Source organism: Aptenodytes forsteri, unplaced genomic scaffold (assembly GCF_000699145.1).
Source record: "Aptenodytes forsteri isolate BGI_AS27 unplaced genomic scaffold, ASM69914v1 Scaffold33, whole genome shotgun sequence".
In the NCBI taxonomy this organism is placed as follows: Eukaryota; Metazoa; Chordata; class Aves; order Sphenisciformes; family Spheniscidae; genus Aptenodytes; species Aptenodytes forsteri.
Genome location: NW_008795037.1, coordinates 6,057,092 through 6,073,185, shown reverse-complemented (window position 1 = coordinate 6,073,185; position 16,094 = coordinate 6,057,092). Strand labels below are relative to the sequence as shown.

The following is a 16,094-nucleotide window of genomic DNA, read 5'->3' as shown; positions in this document are numbered from 1 at the left end:
ATTAAAAACTGACATACAAAAATGTCATTATTCAGTTTTTCAGATGTATTAAAAAATAATTTAAACCATGTTTTTCTTTCTTGCTTGAAGGCAGTAGAGGAATATAAACAATTGAAGGCTGTACCTTAATAACATTGAGATCTGTTTAAAAAAAAAAAAAAGTGCCGAGGGAAGTAGATTCGTCTCTGTACATGCCAAGCATGAAATTTGTATGTAGATAATTGAGATTGCCTAACAAAATGTACCTTTGGAAATAGTGCTTCACATAATTTTGTGATGTTCCATCTGGAAATATAAGAAAATAGTTTAAGTTTTAGTAAAAAAAAAAATCATTGTTATCTGTTCTTCTGTCATGTCAGGTAAGAGTAGCCTTTTCCTGGCTGATCCATAAATTAAGAATAATGCTCTTATGGCTGTTACTACTTACGGCAAAGTTAACGAGACAAAAGGAATTGCTTGTAAAAAGGAAAACAATATAGCCTTGGGGAATTACAGCTTTTGTGCTACGCAGTTTGATTCATGTTCCTAAAAGGTCTCGATCATTTCCTTTCAATGTGTGGTTGTGAAAACTTCACTGCATTACTGTAATTACATTCCTGAAAGGAGTTCAAATGTAGAAATTAATCTGTTCACTGCGTCCACTGGACACCAAAAAGATGTGAACTATCTCAAGAAGGTTGAGAGCTGTATAGGGTTCCGGCTTTTGGGCTTTTGTTTTTAGCTGTCTGCTAGTCTTTAGAGTCAGCTCAAGACTGGCTTCTAGAAGCCCTTTCTGCACTGCTGTCAGGCAGTTCTGCTCCAGAAATGCCTGTCCCTGGGAGGCAACCGTACCACCACTGGAGAGATTGCTGCAGAGCCAAAGACTGGCTGTCACTGTGAAGCTTTAGCTGGGAATAGTATTGACAACAAGCAAAACTTTCATTTCAGCTTTTAATTGACTGTCATAAGTAAATTCTTGGTACATAAGACTTTTCTTTATACTCTTTTTATGTGCATATGTGTCAGATTTTATTTAAATAATTTTATACACAATATTGGAATAATCTGTTACATTAATGCACAGCTTAAAACAGTTCTTATTTACACTGATCACAGAAAGACAGAGGAATGAGGACAAATACTTTACATTCACCATCTTTATCAGCATTTTAAGTATAGTTAACCAGCACACATCACACACATCCATATCCATATTTATAAGAAATGTAGTTGTTTCTAATTACACACATGGGCATGTAGGTGTCTCCCTTTCAAAAACAACAACCAAACAAAAAATTGAAATGCCATTTCCCCCAGATAACCAAAGACTTACAAAAAAAGGCAATGGACCTGCAGATTGCACAATTAATGGAATCAGGCATGGAAATGTGGTGGCTGTGTTTGGACACTTTTGGTCACTGGGGCGCTTTGGAGAGTATTTTTACTAGTGGCAAGTTTTGAACTCCCATGAAAACTTATTCCTGAAAACTGCAGTGTGATCTCTTGCTTTGGAAGTAGACCTACTGGACACTAATGCATTTGGTTTAATGTTAAGTCATCTAACAACACAAAATTGCAGCCAAAGGATGCTCTGGATTTTTTTGGTTTTTTAGAATATAAATTCAAAACACATGACTTCCTTTTATGACATTAAGGCAGCAATGGAGAATATTGTGCTACAATGTGCATTTAGCTGTAGATAATGTTTTATTCTCCTTTATCACATTTTTACATTTATAATCAAAGGCCAACATATTACTGAACTAGACTGCTTGACTACAAAATCTTATAATGGAGAAATAGGTCTTGTGTGATAACCTTCTTACATCAAAGTTGAATTTCTCGCCTTACAATATACATTTATATTCTATGAAAATTAAAAAAACTGGTAAAAATATTAAAATATTTCCTATACAGAGGTACCCTTATCTAAGGTAAAGTCTAGTCACTGCTATAAAAAGGCATTAAAAATTAAGTAAAACACTGGTGTAAACCAAGTAAATGCTCACTATAAAGCTTTTATTTGTAAGGCAAATCTTCATCAGACCTATTAAAAGTTATTTTCAAAATGTACTATTTGGAGTTTCTCCCTTTGTAACTGATACTACCCGTAGCAAACAAAAGCTAAGTCTTGCAGATAGGCTTGCAGAGAGTGCAACATAAATTACAAATGCAGGTCACCTGCAAGTTTGAGGTACTTGGCAGTGACCAGAAACAACATGACACCTTTAAAAGAGAGCCAGCTTAAGGCTTAGTAATTTTCTTAGTTCACTGAATTCATGCGGTTCCATTGTTAAAGAAATTAAGCAACTTTTGTTTAGTACAACAGCTAAAGAAACCCCTTTAGAAAGGAGGAAAGCAAAGCACACAGGTGGCCCAATCTTGCTGTCAGTGCGTAGGCAAAAAAGGCCTGCTGTTCTCAACGTGAAAACTAATGGCAGTAATGGTTAACTTACATGACGGCTGCACTGCTGGACTGAGACTTAAGCCTCTCAGTTTCTCCCCTTCTTGGCTCCATCCCAACCACTTGCATCTGGACACCTTTGTGTTCTTCTAAGGAGGACAGTTTCACTGAATACAATTGTGATATCTGTGTTACTTACAGTCTTCTGGCTGTCTTCTGTTTCTCTGTGTGCTTCTGCTAGGTCGGTCATACAGAGATTGCAATTTGTCTAAACATACTCTGTTTTTAAATGCGAAGGAAAACTGATCAAATTCTGTACTTAAAAGCAGCTATATTACACTGTTACGTTTTTCTGCTGGTTGAAATGCCTTTATCTGCCATCTAGTTCTCTGTAGTAGTCTCTGATGCATGTAGATGCATCTAAATTCAGTCTCAGGCAGTGAACAGTACCACTGTACAAATTAATCACCAGCTGAGGATCTTGGTCCTATGTGGATTTAGTTTTTATTAGGAACAATGTGCAAAAATCTGAAACTTTTTGGCCTAGGAAAAGTTTCTCTGTGCATGGCATGGCTTACAAGTCTTGTCATTCCCTGCTTAAGCAGGCAAGACCAAGTAATTGTACATCTAATCACAGCTAAGGAACACATGCATGCCTGCTTGGTCAGTCTGAGTTGTCTTGGCTGATTGTCAGCAAAAACTGTCCTTTCAGAATATGGATTAGAGGGGGGCAAGTGCCTGGTGAAATGTTCCAGTTGAAGTCTGAGTTACAACAGGTTGAAACTGCTGAAGAAAAAATATTTTCCACAGCACAGAAACACTCAAACATGGATGTTTGAGGTACAACTACTCCCTGTATATGATCGTCTCTGAAACTCAGTGATGGAGGATCACAGATGTAACAGGGCTTAACTGAAGGCTTAACTTCTGTAAATTAAGTTCTAAAAAGATTTCCAGACTGTTTTGCAGTATCCTGTACTAGTGTACCTTTTTCCTAAAGGAAGCCAAAATGTGTCTGGCTTTCTCGTGTACCAGCTAATATTAGTTCAGTAAATGAAGATCTGTAATAATTCAGGTGTCCAAGCAGCTCACAGATTCAGTCCTGTATGGTGATTTCTGGCCAGCTTTACTTATTTAGTCCATATGCTACTTTCAGCTTGTATATAGATATGAACCTAGTAAGGTCACTTCAAGTCCTGTTTCTGACTTCTGTAATGTATAATAAACAGTTTAGCTTCATATTCTAACAGCTTAACTTTCTACCGATTAGCTAGGTCAGCCCACAGTCACCGACAGGAACATGGGTATGAATCAGAGGAAGGTAGACTGAAAAAGTGTTTTCTTTTGGAGGAGACTTTCTGGAAGTGTTTCCAGAAGATCTGTCTCCCTGTACTATAGCCAAAATTCCAAACTTGTTCAAGGGTCTAATCTGAAACATCATGTTGGCCTTTAAATTAAGGAGATTGAGTTCTTGCACACGAGCTGATCTGTGGACCATAAATATTCTCAGCCCTGAGAAAATAAAGTATATTAGAACAAACATATCCTATTTTACTGCTCTGAGAGGCTCAGAGTGCACACATAATTTCTGCAGGTAGATTATATACTGTCATTTGTTGAGCTGTGGTGACTGTCTTATGTCTGAGTCCTTCAGGCCCATTTTAAAATGTTTTAACGGGGCACTGCAAATAAAACGTTTGTAAGTCTCATCTCTTTTGAAATCGCTGATCTGTGGTTTAAATTTGGTTCTTAGGAAATAAATTCTTAAATGTTTGCCAGTGCCTCGTGAAACTTAGTGAATCAGTCCAGGATAGGAATGAAAGCTATCTACTCCCATAAAAGCAAGTATCCGCTAATTAATGCTGTATGAATCGGAAGAACTGCAAAAGAGACATTAAAAGCAGAAGAACTTTCTACGTGGCCTCCTACAACCTAACAGGACAAAATAAACTTAATTCATGTCAAAACAATAGCGTAAGAAGTGGATATATATACAAAATGTTTGGGTTTGACCTTTTTAAATAATAGCATTTAAATGGTATTTTTCTGAGAAGAAATGACCAATTATATGGAATTTCCTCTGGGAAAATTACATACAACATACATTGCACGTGCAGTTAGGGAACATGTACAATAGTAACAGCCAAGTATTTCTCCTATGTTCTATATTTAAAATATCGTGTTTGATCCTGGATTTCCTGCAAAATCCCTCACTATGGTAAGATGTCTTTCAAGTGTTGCCAGGGTGTATGCCTCAGGACATGACAGAACACAAGAAGGACTGACAAAAACCATACAGTTCAAACAGGGGCTGAACACTAAATAGCACTAGTGCTTTTTGGACTGTTGCCCATGAAAGACCCACTGTTTCTACCAGAAATTGAAATCTCTGGAGTTTTAGTAATGTAGCTTTAGAACAGTACCAAGTATATGAAGAATTATTCTGCTGAATGACAGCAGGAAGAGTACAAAGAAAATGGAGGATCTCTTTCCTTGGCGCCAACTAACTTTCTGTGGCTTGATGAAAAAATATGGATCACAGGCAGGTCTTTTTCATTGACAGGAAGGAAGGTCAGAAGAGAGATGCTAGTGTATGACAGCTGCTTCCTTTATCAGATTACAAAAAGGCTTTCAAGAAAATATTTTCTAGAACTGTCAGATGAGCTATTTAGTTGCTTCACTCAATTCTTCCCACTGGCTTGTTACCAAAACAGCCAAAATAATTGGCAAGCAGATACTGCATCTTGAAGAAGCTTGTATCAAAAATTTTCTCCTTTTGGAAGTGGGCTGCCTACTCCATCAGCATATACTTGCCATCCCACGGGGATATCTGGGAGAGCACCAGTCCCCAGAGCGGGTCTGTTCCCACAATAGGTATAGCTGAGGGAAGGAGTGACCTGCGTGGCTGAAAATTCAAGACTAAGTTAGAGGAAGACTTGCAGTTAAACCACATGGGTATAAGGACCTGACTGGGTGATTATTTTTTTTAAACTACAAGTGGTTGAACTGAAGGGAGATGAGTATCTTAGTGACATTTGATATTTTCCATATTGAAAATGTATTAGGCAGCTCAAAGCAGGTGCCTAAGAGGAGCTGGGTGCCACAGCTGTGGCTTGTTATTGGGCTGTCTGCACCATATCACTGAGTCGAGGAAAAGAATATAACCCGGTCTTCACAAAGGTATTTGTCATTTGAACAGATGCTAGTTTGTGTCTAAGGGCATCGTTTATCGTCCAAGAGGCATGAGGTAGTTGAGCATCTTACTCTGTGGAGAATTGAAGACTTTGCTCTTCATCTCTGGGACAGAAGTTGTATTATTTTTGGGGAGACTTCCTTTGGGCAACCTCTTGAACTTAAAGCCTAGCTGTGCAGTCATGCAATCTGTATTATCTTTCTTTTTCATTTGCGTTATTCATGGTAGTAAGAGTCCTGCTTTCTCCAATTTGCCTATTGTCTTCTGTATAGATTGCAAGTTCTTTGTCTATAAAACCACAGAACAGGATGGCAATAGTGCAATGGAGTCCTGAGCTATAAATACTAAACTAAACCTAAGAAATTATACAGTAATAGAAATAAAAATAATGTAGTAGGCAATTGCCTTGAGAGTTGGTTTTAAAAATACAATCAAACCCTAACATGCTGGGAAAAGCTGATTTCACTCCCATGTTGAGATAGCTTTGCTTCTATTTCAGAGCTGAGTGGTGATAAAATGTAACTTTTCCTGCATGGGTTTTGCTGTACAGATGGTGGTGATGGGGTGTGTCACAAGTGAACATTGATGCAGGTTGTTAGCATTCCAATCATGAGCAAACCAAACAATGTATAATGTGACAAGCTATTAAAGCTCCATGTTAAAGAGCCCCAGGAGTTTCAAAACTTGGTAATTGTATCTATGCTAAGAAGCTTTTGAGCCATGCCCAGCCAGTAACTGAAGCAGCTGTATTATTGAAAAGTAATCTTTGTGACAATGAAAAGATTCTCATGTAGTTTAGCAAACAATAAAAATAGGATTAACTATGAAGTTGGTGGGATGGCTTTTTTGAAGCCCTCAACATATTTTCACTGTTGGCCTCTTGTGTAATTACAGAACTAGAACCGCAACATTTGAAATTCCTTTATTATTGAACTGTATTTAATAACAGGGTTTAAACAGCTATTGGCCATCAGCTGGGCCAGAAAATGACTTCCTTTATAATTAGAAGAAGGTATCCTTTGGGTTTAAAACCCTGTTTAAATAAAACTACTATTTGTCACAGAGACTCTTTAAGAAAAGTACAATACTTGGTGTGTTCCAAAGTATTGATTATGTTGGAGGGAAAGGATAAGTAAGGAGAGAAATTTCTCTTCCATTATTTTGAACATAAATCAATGTTAAATGGAAAAGGCCAAAATCGCTTGGGACTTTTAAATTGGGCTATTTTTAAAAAGGAAAAAAAAACCAACCTCAACAAAAATAGTATTATAAATAAAAAAGCTCCATCCTTTTAAATGGTCTTTTTAAAAAGAGGAAGCACTGCATACATTTAAAAGACAAGCTGAATGGAACGTATAAAGGCAAAACAATTCAGAGGTAAGGTCCAGAGGTAAACTCTGGGCTGGATTCAGCTGAGAAGCTACTGCCTCTGAAAATTACTATAGATTTAGTGATAAATAAGTACAAGAAATAACTCAAAGCTACCAAATCTAGTGATCACTGGGAAGATACTACAGTGATAAGTGACCACAGAGGAACAACAGCACCCAAATGCAGAGTTTGTTCTGTGTCTTCTACCTTGCATAATGCTACCATAGAGAAGAGCTGGAATAGGCTTAAAGAGCTGAGTATGCCTAAAATATCCTTCTAAATTATTTAACACGATCTTACTATGGTTTGGTAGGTGAATCCAGGTTAGGTTATAATAATAGCATGTTCACAGCAGGAGAATAAAGCCAAAGTTTGGTATTTTGGTGCCTGTGGGTAGATTGTGTAATTCTAAAAATCATTCTCTCTTCCTATGTATTTTACATTCTTTATTTGGCATAAAATACAATAAAAAGATGAAAGTCTGTCTATTTGCATGTAACTTTCATACTTAGCTGAAAAAGTCTGTGGAGTATGGATCATATGATAAAGCCATTTTAATTGTTGATATAAGGGAATATATTTTTCATTAAGTACAGTGTGGTATTAAACTATCTGTACTTAGCTGTAACAGGAATTCTGTTCCTGCTGCTCTTCAGCTTGTATAATTAAACTGGATGGAAAATGGCATGGACATATACAGACAACAAAGACAACGTTCTTCACCAAGAGAAGAAACTGATAACAAACCACTGAAAATGAAGCACTGAGTCTTCACTTCAGAAGGATGCAAACTCATATCCCAAAGGATACTATGGCAAGAAAGCTAATGACATTAGTACATCGTTAAAGTTGCTCTTTCCTCATAATGGAGGTGTACTCTTTCCTTAGATCTAAGAACGTTCAGGTGTTGTTGGTTTAAAATAGGTCGTGGCATGAATATCTGAAGTAATTATTACTGTCAGAAAAGTTTAATTCACTTCTTCACGATAAAAGAGCATTTAACTTATGTTGATTGCTTTTTTTTCTCTGCTCCCCCCTCCTCCACTTCTGCCAATAGCAAAACTCACAAGTTTTGGTCATGTAGGGATCTCATGGCACCAAAGGATGTAAGAAAAATTAAACGGAGTCTTTAAAGATCATTTGAAGCCAAGTAATTGAAGGGAGGCATTGAGAACAGAGAGCAGATGTCTTCCCTCAAAGAGTCAGTAGATAAGCTCTGAGCCAGCTTGGTCCAAGCATAATCGAGGGAGTTTTGAAGTTGACTTTTCTGTATTCCCAGTTTAGCTTAACATATTGGCTTTTTCCTCAGCCTGTTGGTTGTCATATTGTTAGCCAGTGTTGAAGCTGTAAGGGAACAGAAGTAGTTGTTTAATAACATTATTGATTCAGATGATGATAGTGAGAGATGTTTTAAATATGTTAGCTGACAAATCTAGAGTTACAAAGAGGTTGCAAAATAACGGATAGATTATAGCTAAATTTCTGTGGATTCCAGTTTGCAGTGAGAAATGTGCTGAGTATAAAGGCTATTTAGTCAGCTCTCAGTTCACTTCTAAAATTCAGAACTGCCAAATGTATATGAGAAGAAAATTTTTGTACTTGTTTGGTTATGGTAGTCAGTGTTTTGTTTACAAACTTAAACATCATGAACAAATCACATATGCTTTTGCAGTAACAAAGCTATTCCTAGCTGTTCGTTGAACCCAGCAACAAATTAATATGCCGTAGTGTTTGACATGGTTTGAGGTATCATTAGGAATTTACTCCCGAGTACAGTCTTTTCTAATTTAAGTGAAATTCATTTGCTTCCTTTTTGCCATTATAGATGTGGGTTCAGAAGACTGCTACTGTGTAGGAATGGCTGCTTATAGCCCATGCGCACAGGAACATCTGCCTCTGGAAAAACCAAGTTATTACTTACAGCTGGAACATTAAATCTTCAGAGAGCTGAGGGCAGGAATAGGGGGAAAGAGAAGGCAGGAAGAGGTGCTGTGCTACTACATGTTCTTGGCCACATCAAATAACTTGTGGTCACGAAACAGGAAGCCTTTTCTTCCTGCTTCTGTTCTGCATCCCATAAATCTACACTTGGATTATTTCCTTTAAAACTAAAAATTATACTTCAAACAGTATTTTTCAGAGTAAGCAAAATGCAAATTTCTTTTTTAATACCAACATACAAACCAACACTATAAAATCTGGGTCATGTTTTGAGGTGATATGCATAATTCTAGTTGCTTTCAACTTTGAAGGCAGAAAGCGGTCCAGCATGCATGCTGATAAGTGTAACAAGCTTCATATTTGCATCCTTTTTATCTGCTACAAAAAGGACTTTATTTCAATAAGCTCATTTTATTTGCTAAAAGGAAAGCAGCGTTTGGAATCCTGTAGCATATTTTTCATGGCTGCTTAAGAAGTCTCCAGCAGTGTTTTCAATCAACTGTAGGCCTGTGGGGAAAGCCTATTCCATATAACCTAGTGCATTGCATCATGGCCATTATGTCTGAGCTCTGACACTGGATATTTGTTTTGCTTTTTACTATGTGTTGTGGTACATAATTGGAGTTGAGGAAACATGGCTTCAGATTGCTGTGCAATAACTGAGGGAGAGGGTATGACCTGTTCAAATGCACACAATAGTTTGGGAATACCCTCATCTCTTGGTGAGATCTCACTATATTCAGATACAAGCTAAAATACTGGATTCAAGTGATCTGTAAAATTGTGGGTTCTGCTTAGTTGAGGAAGGAAGGTGCCAAAAGCCTTCCAACAGAGTTGATGCATATGGTACTGAGCCTCCTGGCATCTTGTCATGCTGGCAGAAAAAAAGAACCACAGACTTGCAAAGGTATCGACTATGAGGAGATTGGTGCAAACCTGTAGTTGTTGCTAAAGACACAGGAAAGGGTTGGTATCAGGAGAGGAAGCATGGTGAAAGGAGTACAAACCTTAAACTGCCTGACATTTCCTTGGGCCACGAGTTGGTGCTCATTTTCAGGTGTGATGCAGTAAGCTAGTCTCTAAACCAGATGGGGAGAAGAGGAAAAAAGTCAGCCATATGAAGTGGGATTGTCTGTAATCCCCAATCTATAATGGGGAAGTAGCATGAACTTTATTTAAAACGGTAACTTAAATCTTTAATATCACTGCATCATGTGCCTTTAACTTAGTCACTGAGAGAACGATCTTATTATAAGCCCCTTGGTATTAGCCTTTAATATAAGAAGCAACAGTAGAAAGTTTATGCAAATACTAAGTCCGAATGTTTAGCAAGTGCATCTGGAAAAGAACATCAGGAACAAGTTGGTATCACAGGCCTTACATCCCCTAAATTCACACTTTTCTGTTAGTGCTGTAATGAGGTTGACTAGTCCCAGTGGGAGAGGAAGGAGGTACTGACTATTTCCCAGCTCATCTCCCTTGTCTACCCTATGCTGTGCCATTTGGGATCACATGTAGATTTTTGTTTATCGTGAACTTTCAACCAACTTAAGGAGTTCCCATTAGACTAAGAGCATACCTTTCCCCATACTTTTAAGAGCCACAATTTAGGGCATTGTATCTTATGATAGTTACTTGGATGGAACATACTAGCCTTTTGCTATATTTCTCATGGGGAGACTGAAGAGTTGCTGTCTAACGGAGCTGTGAAAGACAAACCAGAACTTGCTAACACGACAAAATGAATGAGCAAATGTGTGTTTGGCCAAAGGCTTCTGCATCCCTATATCTGTAAACTTGTGCAAGCTGGCAAAAGCCTGTTGGGCCAGTACAAATTATTCTTTGACACTTAGGTGCTACTAGAAAATGGGTTTGTAAACCCTCAGGAATGGAACAAAACAAAGGGCTTATAGAATTGCTGGAAATGAGAGCTAGAAATTGTGCACAATATTGAGATGCTGGAGCTGATGAAAACACCCACTTTGGGGTGCCTTTCTGAGGTGAACGTTAAGCGAGGTGACTGTAATGTTTCAGAAACAAGGCATTTATCCCTTTGGGCCTGCCGGGTCGATGCGAGTGGGATGCATTCTATCTAGCTAAAGGGTGAGATCTTATTTTCTACTTAATTCTCTGTGTGGTGGTGGTTCAGTGATTTGCCTAAAAGTGTCAATATATTGCTACACCATTGTGTAACTCTAGCTCTAGGAAAGGAGAGCAGTAGAACTAGGTGTAAGTCAGAGAGTCTAGATTAGGTTATAAAATTATGACATGTGATGGGACAAAAATTGGTGCTGTGTAGTGGAGAGGAGTCTTACTTCTGAGCACCGTTAGAGGTTTTAAGACTGTAGATAATTTACTATGACAGTGATGGTAAAATTAATGTGATGGTAAAATTAATATGATCAGTGAACCTTAATCCTGTGCTGGTTTGAACTGATAAATAAAGAAAAGCACAGGGGGGTGAACTGTAAGGAAATACGGATGCATTTTTTCCCATTGAAGCAGGTTCTTTTAAATAGAATGAATATATTAATATTACACACAAACATATAAATGAAGTTAAAAGAACACTATTAAGGTTGCAATATTAAACTTCTTGCTGTTAGGCAAATCATTAGAATAAGATGGTCACAAATTGTTTCTCCCTCAGTTTCTGCTTCATTCAGTGAACAGACCAGGCGTATTATGCATGAAGTGAGTTTATGTAGTGCAAGATGCTGCTGTCTAGTACCCTGGTTCTTTTACTGAAGCACTTAAAAAGCAGTAAGCTAGATGAGACTATAAGCGTTGCCTATTTCAGAATTGTTTCTTGATTTCCAGATCTATTTCAGCACCTTGGTCTACCCTGAATATTCAGTTTCTTCAAGCATTCTGATGTTAGTGATGAACACAATAGAAAGATCTGCATTAATTCTAGCCTTGGCAGAATGTTGAAATAATTCCAGTAAATAGAGGATAAGAATGCATATTTGACAGAGAAAATCAAATACGAAGCAGCTGCTGTTGAAGACAGAATACTGCACTGAATGGAGCTATTGCTGTGACCCAGTAAAGTATTTCTTCTGTCCTTTCTGGATGCTCGTTAAATGAACAAAGGGCATCCTGAACAGAGGGCTACTTTGGGGGCACATCCCACCCTCCCAGCATGTGGATATGTGTTTAGAGACTCTTATAATGCTAAGATAGGAGAGGTCCGAATTAACTTTGTACATATAACAGTTTACAACACTCCAGTGTAGAGTGATAAAGCATACCTTGGACTGAACTCTGTTTAGATAGAGCTGTGTGAAGACCATACCTCAGAGCTGAATATGAAGATACCATAATTTCTATATTTTTTGTTAATAAGGAAAAAATAGTTTCATCGTTTGGATTAATTACATGCATCAAATATCATTTTTCAGAATTATTATGGTGCTTTCTGGAAAGCTAATTTCTATCTAGAAATTCAAACAGCATGCAGTAATCCTACCTCAAAACTCCAATCCATCTGACAGTTGGATCTAAAAGGTCACTCATAAGTAATAAGTTTCGGGAGTAAGAGAAACAGACTACCAACTTAGATCCAGCCGTTTCATTTCATAGCAACATTTCATGACATTTTATTAGCATTCCACTTACTTCTTTAAAGGTCCCACGCACATTCATAAATTTATAGATAATATAGGCAGGCACAAGCATCATTGAAGATAATGCTATTCCCCAGCCAATGCGATTTGCCCAGAGAGGGAAGGTATAGTCATCATAGGTCAGAGGTTTGAAATTTATTACGCTGACTATCACGACAAACTAGGGAAGAAAGAATAAAATGAACCACAGTTTTGAGATGAAGAAACGTAGTGGAAAACCTATTTCATGTGTTTTATTAGGCAGCTACTCTAAGGTGTATTTCAACCCAGCTTTACCATTTACCTTCATCCTATTTACTTTGTGCCTCTTACTGCTTAAACTGTTGAAGTTCTTGATGCATTTACTAGTATTAACAGCTCATTTTAGCTACTCTGGACACAGATTATTTGATATTTTGTTGGGAAGATCAGGTGGTTGTCTGGTACTGCCTCATTTATGCTAATGTTACAGATACAAAACAGGGATTCTGTAGTCAAGAAAAACCTCTGCAGGGTCTATTGTTTTTCCCTTCTTTGTTTCCCAGAAGCATTAGGCTTCATTTAGAAGTTTTGTACCCATTTTTCAATGAGAGGCATGATGCAAACTCTAGTATGATACATTTACTGAGGAAGGGTCAAGTAGCCTTAAGGCCTGGAAAACAAAGTTTTTTTTTTTTTTTTTTCCTGCTGGTGTTACCCTGTCCACTACTAGATGCAAGAAGGAAGGAGTGGGCACCACCCTATTTCCCTCCTGTTAAATCCATATGGATTGTGTAATATGCAGAGTTCCTTGATTTGGTTCTCTGGGTCTATACATTCTGCTCCATATAGCAATTTCAAATCTGAGTATTTTGAGCCTAGGGTTTCAAAGGCTACACAAGGAGAGTAATGGTGTGGGTTAAAGGAAGCTGATAGTGTGAAATCCCGTTAGAAAAATACTAATTCCAGTTTGAGATTTTTCTTGGGATGATGTACACAGCTGCAGACAGTATGGAGAGAAAGCTTCAAGGAGATATTTCCTAATACCAGATACCTGACAAACCCCAGCTTACCTTTATCTTATAGAGAATTGTATTTATCATTAGGAACTGCTGTAATACAATACCAGTCCCAAACAAGGGCCACCTTGCACTAAGCACACATGGGATTGTTAGAGCAAGAATTATACTGAAGTCTGACAATTTTATAGCCTTTTCCAAATTATCCTAAACTATATATATCAAAGAAACTATATCTGATTTTTTTATTTATTTGTATTTGCTATGCTTATGGTCTCAGTCTCTTCTGGTGAGGCAGTTTGAATGCTTCATACAGGTGGTATAAAAAATGCTGTTTCTTAGATCAAGTGACCAAAGTTCTAGAATTTATAGTTTTAAATTATGTAGGCTAATGGTGGACTACTTTTTTCATGCTACTGACCATCTGTATAGTTTTCATTTATAAATTACTAAGTTAAACCATTTTGGTCAATTTCACATAATTTGCTTTATTTTCTTAATGTACTGAATAATAAACCCAGAAGATGGGCTGTAAGAAGGTAAATTGTATTTACTTTTCCCCTGTAAATCAAGATTGTAATGTCCATGTTGCCTTTTAGAAAATTGAGAAAATGTACAGCTGTAACAAAACTGCCCAATGTCCCCTACCCAGTGTGATATCATTCCCATGGGTTTTAAAATACATTGGTACCCAGTAATTAAGTTGGTATGTTCCAAGTTTAGCACTTCCAGCTGGAAAAAAAATTGTGCATCATGATGGCTGAAAGATGCATTAGCTACAGATTCATTCCGACCTTTACGTTTATAGGCTTCAGTAGGAAAGTATTAGGGCCGTTTCACCAAGAAATCTTAAGCTGCCTGAAGGTTAGACTGATAATCACTTCAGCTTTCTCTAGAACTCTGCTCTTTGTAAAATTTAAATTTTCAACAGTCTCCTAATGTGCAAAACCTAAGGATGCTTGGCACAGCATTTTTCTGTTCTGCTTGAGTCAGCCTGTTTGAAGTGCTGCAGGATATAGTTCCATACAAGCTTCTTTATAGAACAGTGTTTAAAAGGATAATTAATACATGCTTGGTAGGTGCTTACTGATGAAGTGGGGCCAGAAGCTTTTATATTTAAAAAAAAGGAGTGGACCTGAAGGCTGTCATAAAAGCCTACCCGGTGTATCTTTGGAATACCAGTACTGCTTTAAGAATGCACAGCTTTAATGCAATTAATAGTCTCCTAGAATTATACCAAGGTCAAATTTCCATATTATTCATCCTGACCTTTTGATTTACAAATATGCATAGGAAAGGATCCCAATATAAAACTGTAGTGTAGTTCTGAATCTAACCTTTACATAAAGCAACCAAATTCACACTCTGGGATTTTTTTTCCCCAAATGTAACGAAGCACTTTTTTTTCACATCAAGCAGCTTACAAGGTATATTTAACACATCTCTTCAGTGTTTCACATAGCTAATTACTGGATGTAGTTGCATATTAGCTATTCTAAGGTGTCATTCCACCATTCGGGAATCTTGGTATCCTCCAGTGAAAAATAAATTCTTGCTAACACAAACTCTTATCCCTGGTTAGTTTATTTTCCCAACAGAATGATTTATGTTTAATATGCATAGATGCTGGGGGGACAGGGAGAACACTGCCTAAGTGTTCAGTGTTCCCTAAGAAAAGCTGCTTTCTTTAAATCCTGCTAAAGTGAAGGAACAGAAGATGACCACAGCCACAATTAGCTTCACAACTGAAATGTATTATACAAAACATAACCAATGCCATTGAGGAGAAAAAAGAATTAAATTGGGGTGTCTTCTATTCATCCTGATGACATCAGGCATAGCAATGAGTATCTTGCTCTTGGTACCTATTGTATATTCTAGGAAGCAACATACTAGCATTCTTTCCATGATGAAATAAGTATCAACACTTACCAATAAAAAAGCAGGGCTAACAAATTTCCAGCACAATCTCCAGTAGAGGCCTGGCTTGAAGCCCATCATTTGTTGGATATCTTCACTGAATCTGTCCACACCTAGAAGGGATGTGAACATCAGACTGGTGTAAATCTAAACTGATGAGATGCTGACATACCCAAAACCATCTGCTTTTTCAGAAAGCAGACAATGACGACTTCCAAATCATAAGACATATAAAAACATTGATCTCTTTTCAATGACTAGATGTGTCTTTAACGTCACTGTATCCAAGACTCAAATGCCTGTGAGCACTTAAGGTCTGTTGCAAATAGCATTACCATTGAAAAGTGACATTTCACAAATATCTAGAATTTAAGTTGTGAAGGGGACACACTATTTTTTTTTTTTTAATAGTTGTGGACTATTGTAACCTAATTACTCAATACTATTATGAGTACGCTGAAGGAGAACACAGACCCTTACTCACACAAACTGCTTACTGATAATGAGGTAGATTCATATGATTCTTAATTTATCAAAGGAGACTTATTTGTTCCACTTAATGGCATACTTTACTCATCTTTCAGTGTTTCACTAAATACCACAGTATATTCATTATATCTATGACAAATGTAATTTCATCTTTTATCACCTTTGCAAGGAACTGGGTAGATGCTTCTTCT

At 37.3% G+C, this 16,094-nt stretch overlaps 1 protein-coding gene across 1 annotated transcript in view; it reads right to left on the bottom strand.

Annotated features, from left to right (window-relative positions):
- Window positions 1–7,486: 7,486 nt before the first annotated feature.
- The window catches only part of SLC6A2 (solute carrier family 6 member 2), a 79,928-nt gene continuing 71,320 nt past the window's right edge, over window positions 7,487–16,094 (bottom strand). The window contains exons 12-15 of the mRNA XM_009276731.1: window positions 15,427–15,527; window positions 12,510–12,677; window positions 9,896–9,967; window positions 7,487–8,291 (exon numbers count right to left, since the gene is read on the bottom strand). Coding sequence (XP_009275006.1) covers window positions 8,268–8,291; window positions 9,896–9,967; window positions 12,510–12,677; window positions 15,427–15,527 — 365 coding nt within the window. The 3' untranslated portion in view covers window positions 7,487–8,267. The remainder of the gene's footprint in view (window positions 8,292–9,895; window positions 9,968–12,509; window positions 12,678–15,426; window positions 15,528–16,094) is intronic.